We start from the raw sequence: 16921 nt of genomic DNA, 5'->3' as shown, positions 1-16921 counted from the left end.
CCTGGCCGTCTTCGCCATGCGTCCTGCTTAAAGGGAAAAGGCACTTCCAGGAAGCGACGCCTGACACGCACACACAGAGCGTCAGCAAGCGTCCTGCTCTGGCTGGGATGAGTCAGCGTGCCAGGGGTTTCTGTAATGGTGGGCGTGTGAGCTCGCTGTCGTGGCGCTGAAGAACGCCCAGACGTACAATTGTTTTTTTGACTCTGTCCTGAGGTGACGTCTGGAGTGAGTGCAGGGGGGGGAACTGTGGTGAACTACTGGTTAATTTAAGGCCTTCACCAAAGCGAGGAATTCTTTTCACACACGGTGTTATTAGGATTTGGGATGCCTGGCCTGAAACAGTGGGGAAAACTTTTTAAAAAAAATAAAGAAATGGGGTCAAATATTTGACAATAGAAAATTATTATTTTAAGGGTATGAGGGACTGAGAGGAGAGCGCTTCCAGAGAGGTGGAATGGGGGAGGGCAGGGGGATGGGACTAAGGGGAGAGTTTGTTTTGTAAAATTCTAAAGATTCTCGGCCTTTTGTAGTCGGTGGCAGCAGCACGGCCCCTTTAAGTGTCCGCGCGACCCATTCAGATTTTCGCACGTGTGCGCGGTTTCTCCCCCTATCAAAGCTGGCGGGCGGAACCGCCAGACCGCTGCGCGGCCGCGCATCTTGGCGGGAACGCTGCTCCCATCACGCCGCACCGCCCCAGGCGGTGTCGGGTGAGGGAGTCCGGCGCCGTAGAGTCGGGAGAATGCTGGCGTTGATCGAAGACTCACAAACGAAGTGGCATTCTCGGGAATCGCGCAAGACTCGAGGGGGATGGGGGTTGGGGCGGGGCGGGGCGGGAGTGCAGGCCCTGGCTGTGATTGCAACTCAGGCCTTCGAGGGCGGGAGGGCCTCGATGCCTTAACAACAACTTGCGATTATACCGCGCCTTTTAAGGTGGTAAAACGTCCCCATGGCACTTCACGGCAGCCTTGCCAGATAAAGATTTGACACCGAGTCACTTCGGGTGAATTTAGGACAACTTGGTCGGAGAGGTAGGTTTTAAGGAGCGCGTTAAAGGAGGGGACATGCGAACATAGGAATCAGGAGCAGGAGTAGGCCACACGAGCCTGCTCCGCCATTCCATAAGATCATGGCTGATCTGATTATTCCACATTCCCACCTACTCCCGATAACCTTTCACCCCCTTACTTACCAAGAATCTATCTACCTCTGCCTTAAAAATATTCAAAGACTCTGAGGAAGAGAGTTCCAAAGACCCACGACCCTCTGTGAGAAAAAAAATTCTCCTCATTTTCTGTCTTAAATGGGCGACCCCTTATTTTTAAACAGTGACCCCTAGTTCTAGATTCTCCCACAAGAGGAAACATCCTCTCCACATCCACCCTGTCCAGACCCCTCAGGATCTTATATGTTTCAATCAAGTCACCTCTTACTCTTCTAAACTCCAACAGATACAAGCCTAGCCTGTCCAACCTTTCCTCATAAGACGACCCGTCCATTCTGGGTATTGGTCTAGGGAGAGGCGGAGAGGTTTAGGGAGGGAATTCCAGAGCTTGGGGCCCAGGCGGCTGAAGGCACGGCCGCCAATGGCGGAGCGATGGAAATCGGGGGGAGGGGGGAGGATGCGCAAGAGGCCAGAATTGGAAGAAATTAAATATCGCGTTGGGAGTGTGGAAGCTTTAATTCGCTTGCTCTTGTTTTCACCGGTGGGGCAGAACGACGCGACGGAGAATTTTTCCTCTTGCTGGCTCAGATTTAAAGCGTCCCACGGAGACGTTCAAAAAGGCCCCCTCCACCCCGCCTTTCCATTCCGTCAGCAGGGTTGGTGCGTGTTTGCCCCCCCCCCACCCCTCCAGTGACTGCGACCGCGTGTTTCCGACGGCGCTGACGTTTTTTAAAAAAAAAACGAAAATGATAAATATGTATAATTGTTCCACAGGAAGTTTTATGCCAGAACAGGAAGCAGTTCTTGTGTGCGCATCATACAGCCTTCCTGCCAGGGTCACATCGACTTCCTCCCCTATCACTTGAGAGCTGCGAGTGCCTGCCAGGCTCTGTCTCACACTCCAGGCCTCCCTGTTTGAAAGTCCTTTATCTCCACTTTCCTGTTTTGTACACATTTTTAAATACTTAAATTTGCTTACATTACATTAGCAACAGCTGAACAAAACCCAACTGCTGACTGTATCTCTACTGATGTTAATCCAGCTCCCTCACTGTCACTCAGTAACCCCTCTTCCCCCCAGCGCCCTGTTACTGACTGTATCTGTACTGATGTTAATCCAGCTCCCTCACACTGTCACTCAGTAACCCCTCTCCCCCAGCGCCCTGTGTTACTGACTGTATCTGTACTGATGTTAATCCAGCTCCCTCACACTGTCACTCAGTAACCCCTCTCTCCCCCAGCGCCCTGTGTTACTGACTATCTCTGCTGATGTTAATCCAGCTCCCTCACACTGTCACTCAGTAACCCCTCTCCCCCAGCGCCCTGTGTTACTGACTGTATCTCTACTGATGTTAATCCAGCTCCCTCACACTGTCACTCAGTAACCCCTCTCCCCCAGCGCCCTGTTACTGACTGTATCTCTACTGATGTTAATCCAGCTCCCTCACACTGTCACTCAGTAACTCACTCAAACCAGTTCTGCTGATGATGTCTGCACTCATTGTTGAACGGGATTTTAGTGCTATGCAGTTTTCTATGAGTCAGGTGGTGAATGAGGACGCGGTTGTATAGCATCAGCTGCAAAGTAAGACTTGCATTTCTATAGCGCCTTTCACATCCTCAGGACATCCCAAAGCGCTTTACAGCCAATGAAGGACTTTTTGGAGTGTAGTCACTGTTGTAATGTGGGAAACGCAGCAGCCAATTTGTGCACAGCAAGGTCCCACAAACAGCAATGTGATAATGACCAGATAATCTGTTTTAGTGATGTTGATTGAAGGATAATTATTGGCCAAGACACCGGGGCGAACTCCACCTACTCGTCTTCCAATAGTGGCTGTGGGATCTTTTACATACACCTGAGAGAGCAGACGGGGCCTAATTTTAAACATCAGATCCAAACCTCCAACAGCGCGGTACTCCAGCAGTGCTGGTACTGGGAGTGTCGGCCTGGATTATGGACTCAAGTCTCTGGAGTGGGGGCTTCAACCTGCGACCTTCTGGCTCCGAGGGGGCGAGAGAGAGTGCAGCCCACTGAACCACGGGTGGACACCAGGAGGGAAAAGTTTCCGGGAGAGAGAGCGGGGTCGGACAGCCTCCAGATAAACGTTCGTTCCCGCAGCTCCCCGGGTGAAAACACAAAGGATTGCCGCGATGCCCGGTCAGACTGTCCAAACTGTGCCAGGCACGGTCAGGGGGGTGGTGGGGTGGGGGGGGGGAAATAATACAGTTGGCCTTGGGTGTCAGCCGTGGCTCAGTGGGTAGCACCCTCGCCTCTGAGTCAGAAGGTTGTGGGTTCACGTCCCGCTCCAGGGACTTGAGCACATAAAGCTAGGCCGACACTCCCAGTGCCAGTGCTGAGGGAGTGCTGCACTGTCGGAGGTGCCGTCATTCGGATGAGACGTTAAAGCGAGACCCCGTCTGCTCTCTCAGGTGATCCCACGGTCACTATTGGAAGAAGAGCAGCGGGGGTTCTCCCCGTTGTCCTGGGCCAATATTTACCCCTCAACCAACTCCTTAAAAATCTGGTCATTATCACGTCGCAGTTTGTGGGATCTTGCTGTGCGCAAGTTGGCTGCCGCGTTCCCTACATTGCAACAGTGACCACACTTCAGAAAGTACTTCTTTGGCTGTAAAACGCTTTGGGACGTGCTGAGATGGGGAAAGGCGCTAGAGAAATGCACGGGCGGAATTAAACTGGTTCCTGAAACAGTAGCAGAGCGGTGCTGACTCATCAGAGTTACAAGCAGTATAAACACAGGGGCCTGTGAGTGCAGCGAGCACAGAGTGAACCTAAGAAAGGATATACTTGGCCATAGAGGGAGTGCAGCGAAGGTTCACCAGACTGATTCCTGGGATGGCAGGACTGTCAGTATGAGGAGAGATTGGGTCGACTAGGACTGTATTCACTAGAGTTTAGAAGAATGAGAGGGGATCTCATTGAAATGTATAAAATTCTGACAGGGCTCGACAGACTGGATGCAGGGAGGATGTTTCCCCTGGCTGGGGGGTCTAGAACGAGGGGTCACAGTCTCAGGATACGGGGTAGGACATTTAGGACTGAGATGAGGAGAAATTTCTTCACTCAGAGGGTGGTGAACCTGTGGAATTCTCTACCACAGAAGGCTGTGGAGGCCAAGTCACTGAATATATTTAAGAAGGAGATAGATAGATTTCTAGACACAAAAAGCATCAAGGGGTATGGGGAGAGAGCGGGAATATGGTATTGAGATAGAGGATCAGCCATGATCATACTGAATGGCGGAGCAGGCTCGAAGGGCCGAATGGCCTACTCCTGCTCCTATTGTTCTATGTTTCTATCTGCCTGGGGCCCTGATTGCTGCACGAGGGGACAGGTTCGAGCGAGGCGCTGCCCAAGCTCCCCTGTGAATGAGCGGCAACCCGCGCGAGGCAGCGGGAAGATGCCAGCTTTCGGGTGGGGCGTTAGACCACGTTTCCCCCCCCCCCCACCCCACCCCCCACTGCAGTGGACTGAAAGTATCCCAAGGCACTACTGGAAGAAGAGTGGGATGGGGGCGGGCGAGTTCCGCCTGGGTTCTGGGTGAAACATTCCTCTCTCGACCGGTGCCCGCCACCGTTCCCGCCAAGCTGCGCGGCCCAGCAGCTCTCTGGAGGTGCCACTCACCGGCTTTTACGTGGGAGAAACCGCGCACGCGCCAAAATTTGAATGGGCCGCGCAGCCAGTTAAAGGGACCACGCACCTAAAATAGAAATTGGAGGCAACTTTGGTGCCCGCCCCCAAAAAGCTGCTTGTTGACCTCGGCGCTGCCCGTGGGATCCTGCTGTGCACAAAAAAATCCTCACCACTTGGCCCCAGCCATGACTGCTCTCTCCCCTTCGCGCCGTGAGGGAGAAAGTGGCACAGGTATGCAGGCGGACGACTGCTTGTAAATTGGTTTAGGCGGGTGACTGGAATCGAGTTGTTTCGCTGCCAGTGGGTTGCGATGTCTCATTTCCTGTAATGCCCTGACCCCGATGACTTTTCGTCTGTTTCTCTGCGACAGATCACATTTCTGAGTTTCAGAATCTGATTCACCCGCCTGCTTTAGAAACCTCCCCGGCTGGGTGCAAAAAAACACTCTCCCTCATCCCAGGCTTGGGCTGTCAGCTCAGTGGGGAGCACTTCTCTCCTCCTGAGTCAGAAGGTTGTGGGTTCGAGTCCCACTCCAGGGACTTGGGCACATAAAGCTAGGCCGACACTCCCAGTGCAGTGCTGAGGGAGTGCTGCACTGTCAGAGGTGCCGTCTTTCGGATGAGACGTTAAACCGAGGCCCCGGTCTGCTCTCTCAGGTGGATGTAAAAGATCCCACGGCCACTATTGCGAAGAAGAGCAGGGGCGTTCTCCCCGGTCAATATTTATCCCTCAACCAACATAACAAAAACCGATGATCTGGTCATTATCAGATTGCTGTTTGTGGGTGCTTGCTGTGCGCAAATTGGCTGCCGTGTTTCACACATTACAACAGTGACTACACTCCAAAAAAGCACCTCATTGGCTGCAAAGCGCATTGCGATGCGACAGTCCCGCCACAGGGGGCGATGGGTGTGAACGGGACTTGGTGCGAGTTAGGACATGGGGCAGCAGCAGAGTTTGGGATGAGCCTATCGAAGGGACCTGGTGGCGGGTCGCCATTTCGCACTGATGGCGAGGGTTGCAAACCCGCCCAGATTATCACTGAATGGAAGATTAATCTCTCGGACACTGCTGTAGCAAATCTGCGCCACTTTCCGATGACCGCGCAGGCCACTGTCCTGTTTGGTAGCAGCAGAATCACAGAAAGAAAATTTTACACCCAACTTCAGGGTCCCCAGAATGCACTGGGCTCTAACCGGCAAATGGATAGAGTGGTTTCTAGAGCGCAGAGGATTGTGGGTACTATAGCCGCCATTACATGATTGCCCTACATTACAGCAGTGACTAAACTTCAGAAAGTACTTCATTGGCTGTAAAGCGCTTTGGGGCGACCTGCGGTTGTGAAAGGCGCTATAGAAATGCAAGTTCAAAGAAGAGCCAGGGGAGTTCGTCCTGGTGTCCTGGGGTCAATATTTATCCCTCAATCAACATAACAAAAACAGATGATCTGGCCATTATCATATTGCTGTTTGTGGGAGCTTGCTGTGCGCAAATTGGCTGCCGCGTTTCCCACATTACAACAGTGACCACGCTCCAAAAAGCATTTCATTGGCTGTAAAGTGCTTTGGGACGTCCGGTGGTCGTGAAAGGCGCTATAGAAATGTAAGTCTTTCTGTCTGTCTTTCATTCTTTTTGTCTTTCTACCGATACCTGTGAGAACGGGCGGAGGGTGCGGGCGAAGAGGTTGAAGATGGGAGTTGGTGTGATTTAAGAACTCCTGGAATACTAAACCTTTACAAATCACAGCTTGGGCCTCAGCTCTGGAGTATTGTGCCCAATTCTGGGCAACGGACTTTAGGAAGGATGTCTCAGCCTGGGAGAGGGTGCGGAGGAGATTTACTAGAATGGTAGCGGGGATGAGGGACTTCAGTTATGTGGAGAGACTGGAGAAGCCTGGGCTTGTTCTCCTTTAGAGCAGAGAAGGTGAAGGGGAGATTTAATAGAGGTGTTCAAAATTATGAAGTGTTTTGCTGGAGTAAATAAGGAGAAACTGTTTCCAGTGGCAGGAGGGTCGGTAACCAGAGAACACAGATTTAAGGTGATTGACAAAAGAAACAGAGGGGGAGATGAGGAAACATTTACCCAGCCAGTTGTTGTGATCTGGAATGCGCTGCCTGGAAGCAGATTCAATAATGACTTTCAAAAGAGGAATTGGTTATATACTTGTAAAGGAAAGCTTTGCAGGGCTACAGGGTAAAGAGCAGAGGCGGGGGGAGCGGGACAAATTGGAGAGCTCATTCAAAGAGCCGGCACAGGCACGATGGGCTGAATGGCCGCCTTCTGCGCTGTGTGATTCTAATAACCTTGGACAACGTGGACCACTTTCCATACTTCGGGAGCCTACCGTCAACAAGGGCAGACGTTGACGACGAAGTCCAACACTGCCTTCAGTGTGCCAGTGCAGCCTTCGGTCGCCTGAGGAAGAGAGTGTTTGAAGACCAGGACCTCAAACCCGGCACTAAGCTCATGGTCTACAGAGCAGTAGTGTAACCCGCCCTGCTGTATGCCTCAGAGACATGGACCGTGTACAGCAGGCACCTCAAAGCACTGGAGAGGTACCACCAACGCTGCCTCCGCAAGATCCTGCAAATCCATTGGCAGGATAGGCGCACCAACATCAGTGTTCTCGCTCAGGCCAACATCCCCAGCATCGAAGCTTTGACCACGCTCGATCAGCTCCGATGGACGGGCCACATCGTCCGCATGCCCGATACGAGACTCCCAAAATAAGCGCTCTACTCGGAGCTCCGGCACGGCAAGAGAGCCCCAGGTGGGCAGAGGAAACACTTCAAGGACACCCTCAAAGCCTCCTTGAAAAAGTGCAACATCCCCACTGACACCTGGGAATCCCTGGCCCAAGACCGCACAAAGTGGAGGAGAAGCATCCGGGAAGGCGCCGAACACCTTGTGTCTCTTCGCCGAGCGCAGGCAGCGCAAGGAGCGCACGTCAACCCAAGCACCCCACCCAGCTGCCCCTTCAACCACCGTCTGCCCCACCTGTGACAGAGACTGTAGGTCCCGCATTGGACTCATCAGTCACCTGAGAACTCATTTTTAATGTGGAAGCGAGTCATCCTCGGTTCCCAGGGACTGCCTAAGAAGAAGAGTGATTCTAATAGGTGCAGCCAGCATTGCCGACTCGACAGGTGTTACGAGTGCCGACCAACGTTACAAACACCACATGGCAGTTGTGAAATGAGTCACCCGTTGAATTATGAATGCCCTTTTCTGTGAAACTGTGTCACCGCGATTAAATTAAGAGTGCGGGCAGGGAAGGGAAGTGCTGTCACACGGTTCAGTTTGGTCACGGATTCTCCACCACCACCCCCCAGTCTGAGGTCACTTCCTGTTTCGCCGTGACTCCGCCGCTCACCCATTGGCTCCCCCCCCCCCCCACGCTCTTGTGTCACAAGCCGGTTGTCATGGGTTACCTGTGAAATTCCCAGCCGACACCCGGCCTGAGTCACACTTACCAGACTTCAGCGGATTCTTTTCAACTTAGCGATGGGAAGAACAACAGAAACTGATTCCGAGAAGATGGGGACCAGGAGGTGAGGGCAGGAAGGTTTTGGGGCGGCGTTTTAGGGTTGGGGGGGAGGGGGCGCGGGAGGCGATCGATTCTTGTAAGTGTCTCGGAGGGAAAGTAATGAACATCACAAGAGGTGCTTAACCAAAGCAACAGCAGGGGCCTGATCGCTACAGGTAGGAGTCTCGCACCCTTGTGGTTCAGTCTCGTCAACAAATCGACTGGGGAGGTAGGGGTTTCGGTCATCCTGCGTGGGAACCGGGCAATCCTCTCTCTCTCGGGAGTGTGTGTGTGTGTGTGTGTGGGGTGGGGGGAACCGCGCATTCTGTAATGTAATTTCATTGAGAAGGGACTGGGGTGTTGAGGTTTCGGGCTGGGCGGGTGGGGGTGAGGTGGGGAGGTGGGTAGCAAGGGAGTCGAGCGACCCCATGGGCTTCGGCAGAGGCAAGACATCACCTGGGCTACACCCATCGCAGTCCGCCGACAGAAAGCCAGGATCAGACTCTGCTGCGATGCACCCCCTAGTCGAATAGTCAGCCCGGTTCACTCTCCGGGGCTGGCCCACAGAGTGGGCAAGGTACCGAGAGGGCGGATCCCATGCCCCAGCGGTTGGGGGAAACATAGAAACATAGAAGATAGGAGCAGGAGTAGGCCATTCGGCCCATCGAGCCTGCTCCGCCATTTAATGAGATCATGGCTGATCATCCAAATTCAGTACCCAGTCCCTGCTTTCTCCCTTGATCCCTTTAGCCTTAAGAAATATATCCAACTCCTTGAATATATTTAATGAATTGGCCTCAACTGCCTTCTGTGGTAGAGAATTCCACAGGTTCACCACTCTCTGGGTGAAGAAATTCCTCCTCATCTCTGTCCTGAATGGCTTACCCCTTATCCTTAGACTGTGACCCCTGGTTCTGGACTCCCCCGCCATCTGGAACATCCTTCCTGCATCTAGTCTGTCTAGTCCTGTCAGAATTTTATAAGTTTCAATGAGATCCCCTCTCATTCTTCTAAACTCCAGCGAGTATAAGCCCAATCGACCCAATCGCTCCTCATACGTCATTCCTGCCATCCCAGGTATCAGTCTGGTGAATCTTCGGGAAGGAGTTTTGTGGGGGGTGGGGTGGAGGAGATTGGTAGGCGATGGGGAAATATCTCTTATTAGGCGATGGGGAAAAATCTCTTCTAACCAGTTCAGTAGAGAGCGGGGCTTAACTGGGCAGAGGGAGAGGGGGGCCCCCCTGTGGTAGGAGCTGAGAGTGCAGAGGCTCGTGGACGTAAGCTGGACCTCCGGCTCCTCCTAGTGGCTGCCTGTAGGTGCAGCAACATATGGGCACGGTGCAGGGAAATACAACTGGGCAGAGGTTGGGCCAGGTTTTGACGGCCAAATATGAGGGCGAAGTTTAACGGGGCTCGCTGTCACAAATGTGGAAATCGTCCAGCGCATTGCGGTGAGGAAGAGAAAGCCCCCCCCCTCACGGGCGAGCTGTGAATATTGCCACTGGCCGACTTCAGCGGCGCGGTGCCCGTCTCAGCCTCGCGAAAACGGCAGCTCGCCCTCACCGTGACTTTCAGGAAATTGCCGCATTTTCCACATTAATCGCCAACGAGAGGCGCTAGGGCCTTGAGCAGCACTCCCTGTCTGGAGCTCCCGCGCAGGCCGCTCACGGGTCCCCCCCCCACCCCGAGGAAACCGTGCACGCGGGAAAACGCGTATGGGCCGCGCCAGCCAGTTAAAGGGACCGCACACGAGAAAACAAATTAGAGCGAACATTGATGTAAAGCACCCTTTTTAATAATGAGATTGATGCCACTCCGGCCCAGAAAGGGAACAATTTAAACCGTGGCGTCTCATTCTGGCCGCTAGTAAATTGTTTCGGGATTTTTAAAATATACTTTTCGTTTCTGTCTCTCTCTCTCTTTCTCTCTCTTAATCCAATCTTTCTTTCCATCACTCTCTATTCCTTTTTCTGTTACGGTGATTTGATTCTAATTCATCCCAATTCCTTCGCCGTCGTTCCTCTGCACCTTTCTCAATGCTCAAATCTCCTTTGTTAAGGACTGTTGCTCCCATCGCTCGCCAAGGTCCCATGGTCCCCGCCCTTCCAGCACTCAATCTATTGAGCTTGAAGGGTGAGGGGGTAGAGTCTAACGAACAGGGCAGGCCCTGCGATGCACCACTCCAGCAAAGTCTGGCCCATTATTTAAAAGCAGCCTTACTTCAGGATACATCGATTGTGCGAATCTGATAAGGTTTTTCTTTCCTTAGACTCGTGTTTCTTTAAAGGATAATCGGGACCCTCCCCCCCCCTTCTCCTTCACTGTAGGATTGCTGACTGTGGGAACCCAGGTTCGGGGCAGGGATCTAAAACAGGCCTCAGCACCCCTGGGCTGAGATGGGAGGGGGGGAGCAGCTCCTGCTCCTCGTCGTTGTTGCGTGGCCGCTGCTGGAAAGCATGTGCGCGTGTCGGTGAAGGTGGGATCGGGCACGGCTGTGGTGCACCCCACAGCCGAATAGCCAGACAGATAGTCTAGCCCCACGCACGAAGAGTGGCCACAACTCGGCACCTGCGAGAGAGTGATTTATTTTAAAGGTTAAAAATAGATTTGGAAACAGTTTTGCGTTCTCCCTCTCTCTCCCCCTCTCTCCCCCTCTCTCTCTCCCCCGCTCTCTCTCTCCCCCTCCCTCCCTCTCTCTCCCCCTCCCTCTCTCTCCCGCTCCGCTCTCTCCCCCTCTCTCTCTCTCTCTCCCCCCCTCTCTCTCTCCCCCTCTCCCCCGCTCTCTCTCCCTCTCTCTCTCTCCCCCGCTCTCTCTCTCTCCCCCCGCTCTCTCTCTCCCCCGCTCTCTCTCTCCCCCTCTCCCTCTCTCTCCCTCTCTCTCTCTCTCTCCCCCGCTCTCTCCCCCGCTCTCTCTCTCTCTCCCCCGCTCTCTCTCTCCCCCGCTCTCTCTCTCTCCCGCTCTCTCTCTCTCTCTCTCTCTCTCTCTCTCTCCCCCGCTCTCTCTCTCTCCCCCTCCCTCTCTCCCCTGCTCTCCCTCTCTCTCCCTCTCTCTCTCCCCCTCTCTCCCTCTCTCTCTCCCCCGCTCTCTCTCTCTCCCCCGCTCTCTCTCTCCCTCTCTCTCTCTTCCCCTCCCTCTCTCTCCCCCTCCCTCTCTCTCCCCCTCCCTCTCTCCAGCTGTGACCTCTTCACACGAGTTAATCGGATTCTATTTTCTCCCCTTCAGAGAAATTTGCTGTGACGACCAGAAGAACACAGCTAATTGGTTAAAGGAAACGCACGAGCTGAGATTCGATTGGCCATCGGCGTGTCTGTGAACTTTGGAACGGTGGGTCACGTGATCTGCTCCAGAAGATGGCGGGCTGGCGCTGCCGGCTGGCGCGCGGGGGGTGAACTGGGGTTGGTGGAGGAGGAAGGGGAGAGATTGGTGTTTGCAGGGGAGGGTGGGGCAGACCTCTGAACCCCGAGGTGTGGGCTCCCTAAGTGGGGCTAAACATTGCGACAGGGCCCACATCAGTTGCCAACTCTGGCAGGCCGTATTCCTGGAGGTTGCATCACATGACGCTCCCGCCCCACTCGGTCAAAACAGCTTTTTTTGTTTGCTCCATCGCCAATACTTCCATAACTGATAAATGAATGTTTCTTCATGCACCCTGCGATTTTTCTCCCGGGGATTTTTTTTTTGCCCAGGAGATTATTCCTTCATTTCTGGCGACTCCAGGGCCGCCCTGGAGCATTGGCAACCCTCGTCGCTGAGCAAGATGGCCGCCACTCGCTAGTGATTGCTCGAAGCACGTGCAAGATACGACCCACAGTCCCACTTGTACCTCTTTAAAAGACCAAAGGCTTTTCTTTAAAATTCTGCCTTTGAGTGGAATATAAGTCTCCGATGTTCCAAAGCAGTTCAGAGAAGGTTTACCAGACTAATACCTGGAATGGGCGGGTTGTCTTATGAGGAAAGGTTGGACAGGCTAGGCTTGTATCCGTTGGAGTTTAGAAGAGTAAGAGGTGACTTGATTGAAACATAGAAGATCCTGAGGGGTCTGGACAGGGTGGATGTGGAGAGGATGTTTCCTCTTGTGGGAGAATCTAGAACTAGGGGTCACTGTTTAAAAATAAGGGGTCACCCATTTAAGACAGAGATGAGGAGAATTTTTTTCTCACAGAGGGTCGTGGGTCTTTGGAACTCTCTTCCTCAGAGGGCGGTGGAAGCAGAGTCTTTGAATATTTTGAAGGCAGAGGGAGATAGATTCTTGGTACGCAAGGGGGTGAAGGGGATAGGCGGGAATGTGGAGTAACCAGATCAGCCACGATCTTAGTGAATGGCGGAGCAGGCTCGAGGGGCCGAGTGGCCGACTCCTGCTCCTAATTCGTATGTACGTTCGTATAACTCTTCCACGATCCCTGTATTGTTCCGGAGGACACAGAGTAGTGCTTGGCTCAGCGCGCTGGCTGCTGCTTAAAGATCGGGCTCCCCTTAGTTCTAATTGCATTCGAAAGAAGAAAGCCTTCTCCAGGCGCTCTGTGAAAAGCCCGTGGAGAGCTTCTCAAGTGCTCGACAGGCTCCTCTCGGAGGGTAGGAGTGAGGGCACCCGAGACGTTTTGTGTTCGGCTCTTGTGAGATTCCACTTCAGAAATTGAACATCTTCGAGAGAGAGGAAGAGCGGGGGATTGGGGGGGTGGTGGTGGGGGGTGCGAGGGAGGGGGCAGCTAGTCACGACGGCGTTGAGATGCTCCTGTCCTCCCTCTAACAGACTCTCTCCGCACAGTGAGAAATCGGCTGCTCCAGGGGGTTCTATAGCTTTCAGCACAGTTAGCGCACGGGAAGGGCTGTGTCTGCATCTTGGGTGTCCGTCTGCGTCTGTGTGACTGTCTGTCTGTGCTGGACATATGTGTGACTGTCTGTGCTGGGCGTATGTGAGTGTCTGTCTCTGCCGGGTGCACCTGTCTGTCTGTCTTTGCCGGGTGCGTGCGTCTGGGTGCCTGCCTCTGGGTGCCTGCCTCGGAGTGCCTGTCTCTGGGTGCGAGTCTGGTTTTTCGAGCTGTGAAAGGTTATTTTTGGTCTCCCCCTCCTTCAGCCACCAAAGCAAAGTCTGGCCAGCTGCTCCCGGCTAGGTCCGAACGTGGCTGTCAGCCGTGGCTCGGTGGGTCACACTCCGGCCGCTCCACAGGTGGTAGGTCCACTCCACAGACTTGGCTTCTTGTGTGAGGCTCTTGGTTGGTGATTTCAGTGCGCTCGCTGACTCCGTACATCACTAGTGTTAAACAGTGCGCAATGCTCTGTGCGATTACAGCACGGGAACTGTGGAGAAAGGGGTCGCCCATTTAGGACTGAGATGAGGAGGAATTTCTTCACTTGGAGTGTGGTGAATCTTTGTAATTCTCTGCCCCAGAGGGCTGTGTCGTTGAATATATTCAAGGCTGAGATCGATAGATTTTTGGACTCGAGGGAATCCAGGGATATGGGGATCAGGCGGGAAAGTGGAGTTGAGGTCGAAGATCAGCCCTGATCTTATTGAATGGCGGAGCAGGCTCGAGGGGTCGTATGGCCTACTCCTGCTCCTAATTCTTATGTTCTTAAGATGCTCCTTAAAACCTACCTCTTTGACCAAGCTTTTGGTCACCTGTCCTAATATCTCCTGATGTGACTCGCTGTCAAATTGTGTTTGATAGTCGCACCTGTGAAGCGCCTGGGGACGTTTTACTAATGCACGGTGTTGGGTGTTTCTGACTGAGGGGAGCGAGCACAAATGCAGCGTGTCGCCGAGTTGCTGTGGGCACTCGAGCCTCTTCTCTCATTCCCTTTGCTAGTGTTTTATGTGGCTTAGCTGAAACCGGCAGCTGTTCTAGAGGCTTTCCTGGCTCCATCCCCGCGCCCTGCCCACGCCCCCCGCCCCCATCCCAACCCGCGGTGGGCTCCCGCCTTCCTTTAACCGCAGTGACCGCAGCGAATCAGACTGACCTAAGGTGGGAGGTGCTGGACAAGCCAGGCGTGGTGAGCGCTGGTCCCTCGGCTGTGGTGACTCGCACTCGGCCGGGGGGGGGCGGCGGGGGTTATAGCTTCTGCCGGGGAGCCGTCTACCCTCCGAGACTGGCCATTCTGCGCCCGTGAGCCTCGGCCTGTAGTGGCGACCGGCTATTTGGCAATAGGGGGCGCCGCAATAAAAAAATAAACCTCTCCTCCCGCCCTGACCTGGCGTCCACAGGCTTTGCGACCGGGGATCGCCATGCCGACCATCAGGAGTGGGAGCCCCGGCTGATTTTTAAAAAAAGCATTTAGTTCGCCCGACCCTGTTCTCTAAGTGGCTACGTGTCATTTGTGGCTCAGTGGGTCGCACTCTGAGTCAGAAGGTCGTGGGTTCGAGTCCCGCTCCGGAGACTCGAGCCCATAATCCAGGCCGACACTCCCGGTGCCAGTACTGGGGAAGCACCACACTATCGGAGGTGCCGTCTTTCGGATGAGACGTTAAACCGAGGGCCCTGTCTGCCCCCTCGGGTGGACGGAAGAGATCCCACGGCCACTATTCCGAAGAAGAGCGGGGGGGAGTTCTCCCCGGTGTCCTGGGGCCAGTATTTATCCCTCAACCAACTTCACTTAAAAAAAATAAACAGATTATCGCATTGCTGTGTGAGGGAGCTTGCTGTGCGCAAATTGGCTGCTGTTTCTCCTACATTACAACAGTGACTACAGTTCAAAAAGTACTTTGTTGGCTGTGATGCGCTTTGGGACGTCCTGAGGTTGAGTGTGTGTGTCTGTGGCTCAGTAATGCCCTCTGGTTGTGCTCTCCCCAGATGGCAGGTGGATGGGGTTGGAGGAGCCGTGTGATCTCCTTGAATGGGGGGAAGCAGGCTCGAGGGGGCTGAATGGCCTCCTCCTGTTCTCCTGTGGCAGTGGTGGGAGGAGAGCTCAGATTGCGGGGCGGTGAGGGGGGCGCGGTACAACAGCGGGCCAAGACCGACTAGGCAGTCGGGAGGCCGGTGATTTATCCTTGGCGTCACTATTCACGGGCTCGGCCGCGGGCCTGCCCAGCATTGGCACGTGCTTCGTTCAAAAAGGCGGCTTCTGTAGATGGTTCCCAGGCAAAGCTGGGATGTTGTCTCTCCTGGTTAATGGGCTGGGGCCTTCAAATCACCTCTGAAATTTGGTTTGATTCCAGCTCCAAGGTAGCAGGTGGAACTAAATACCACGCTGCCCCATTAGGGGATGTTCTTCTGAGATAGGGGGCATTGTAGAGGGAGCTTTACTCTGTATCTAACCCATGCTGTACCTGCCCTGGGAGTGTTTGATGGGACAGTGTAGAGGGAGCTTTACTCTGTATCTAACCCGTGCTGTACCTGCCCTGGGAGTGTTTGATGGGACAGTGTAGAGGGAGCTTTACTCTGTATCTAACCTGTGCTGTACCTGCCCTGGGAGTGCTTGATAGGATGGTATAGAAGGAGCTTCACTCTGTATCTAACCCGTGCTGTACCTGCCCTGGGAGTGTTTGATGGGACAGTGTAGAGGGAGCTTTACTCTGTATCTAACCCGTGCTGTACCTGCCCTGGGAGTGTTTGGGTGAGGGTAGGGGGGGCATTTAGGAAGCTATTGCGGGACTGACCTTTATCCGCCACCTCCGTTGTGTGCAGTGACCCGTTCTTTGACCTTTGCCCTCACCTTGCTCCCGCAGGCTGGATGCATCACACGGCGGAACAGTTCGGAGTGCGTGGCGCGCGGGAATCTTTTCCGATCGACAGCCTGAGCCGAGCTGGGGGAGGGTGGAGCCCGGCACCCCAGCGGCCATGGCCTCCCAGCGGCAGGTAAGAGAGATGGCGTCGTCGGGGGGGGACCGCTATCGTAACGCATGCCGGCGACACGTGTCACGCTCCAACAGCAAGCACCGCCGAGAGGCGTCTGTATAACTCGGAAGTATGCGCTGCATGTCCCCACTTTCAACTAATGTGGACGTCGCAAATTCATTCCTGGGATGTGGGCGTCGCTGGCAAGGCCAGCATTTATTGCCCATCCCTAGTTGCCCTTGAGAAGGTGGTGGTGAGCCGCCGCCTTGAACCGCAGCAGCCCGTGTGGTGAAGGTACGCCCACAGTGCTGTTAGGGAGGAAGTTCCAGGATTTCGACCCAGCGACGATGAAGGATCGCCAATATATTTCCAAGTCAGGATGGTGTGTGACTTGGAGGGGAACTTGGAGGTGGTGGTGTTCCCATGCGCCTGCTGCCCTTGTCCTTCTAGGTGGAAGAGGTCGTGGGTTTGGGAGGTGCTGCCGAAGAAGCCTTGGCGAGTTGCTGCAGTGCATCTTGTAGATGGTACACACTGCAGCCACGGTGCGCCGGTGGTGGAGGGAGTGAATGTTTAAGGTGGTGGATGGGGCGCCAATCAAGCAGAATGCCAGATTCATTCCAATCACGCTGTTCCCCGCACCCACCCCCCCCCCCCCCCCCCCAACACACTTTTTGCACCCCAAATCCCTGGGGGGCGCAGAGACTCATGCTGGGGTACAGTTTGTTCAAAGCGTTGCTCCACACTGGGACCCATTCAGTGAGCGACGTCTCTGTTGGGCTCCGCACTCGCGCATCACCACCCCCAC

The 16921-nt window shown here is 54.2% G+C and overlaps 1 protein-coding gene across 1 annotated transcript in view; it reads left to right on the top strand.

Moving 5' to 3' along the window:
• Window positions 1–16921, top strand: part of kdm6ba (lysine (K)-specific demethylase 6B, a) — a 62612-nt gene that overhangs the window by 6062 nt on the left and 39629 nt on the right. Inside the window, 2 exon segments of the mRNA XM_085977276.1 lie at window positions 11567–11668; window positions 16008–16137. Coding sequence (XP_085833402.1) covers window positions 16013–16137 — 125 coding nt within the window. The 5' untranslated portion in view covers window positions 11567–11668; window positions 16008–16012.

Source organism: Somniosus microcephalus, unplaced genomic scaffold, assembly GCF_052327205.1.
Source record: "Somniosus microcephalus isolate GS21.2 unplaced genomic scaffold, FLI_Smic_1.0 unresolved_chr4, whole genome shotgun sequence".
Classification (NCBI taxonomy): Eukaryota; Metazoa; Chordata; class Chondrichthyes; order Squaliformes; family Somniosidae; genus Somniosus; species Somniosus microcephalus.
The sequence above is the reverse complement of the archived record's forward strand: the minus strand, read 5'-3'. Positions and strand labels throughout refer to the sequence as shown.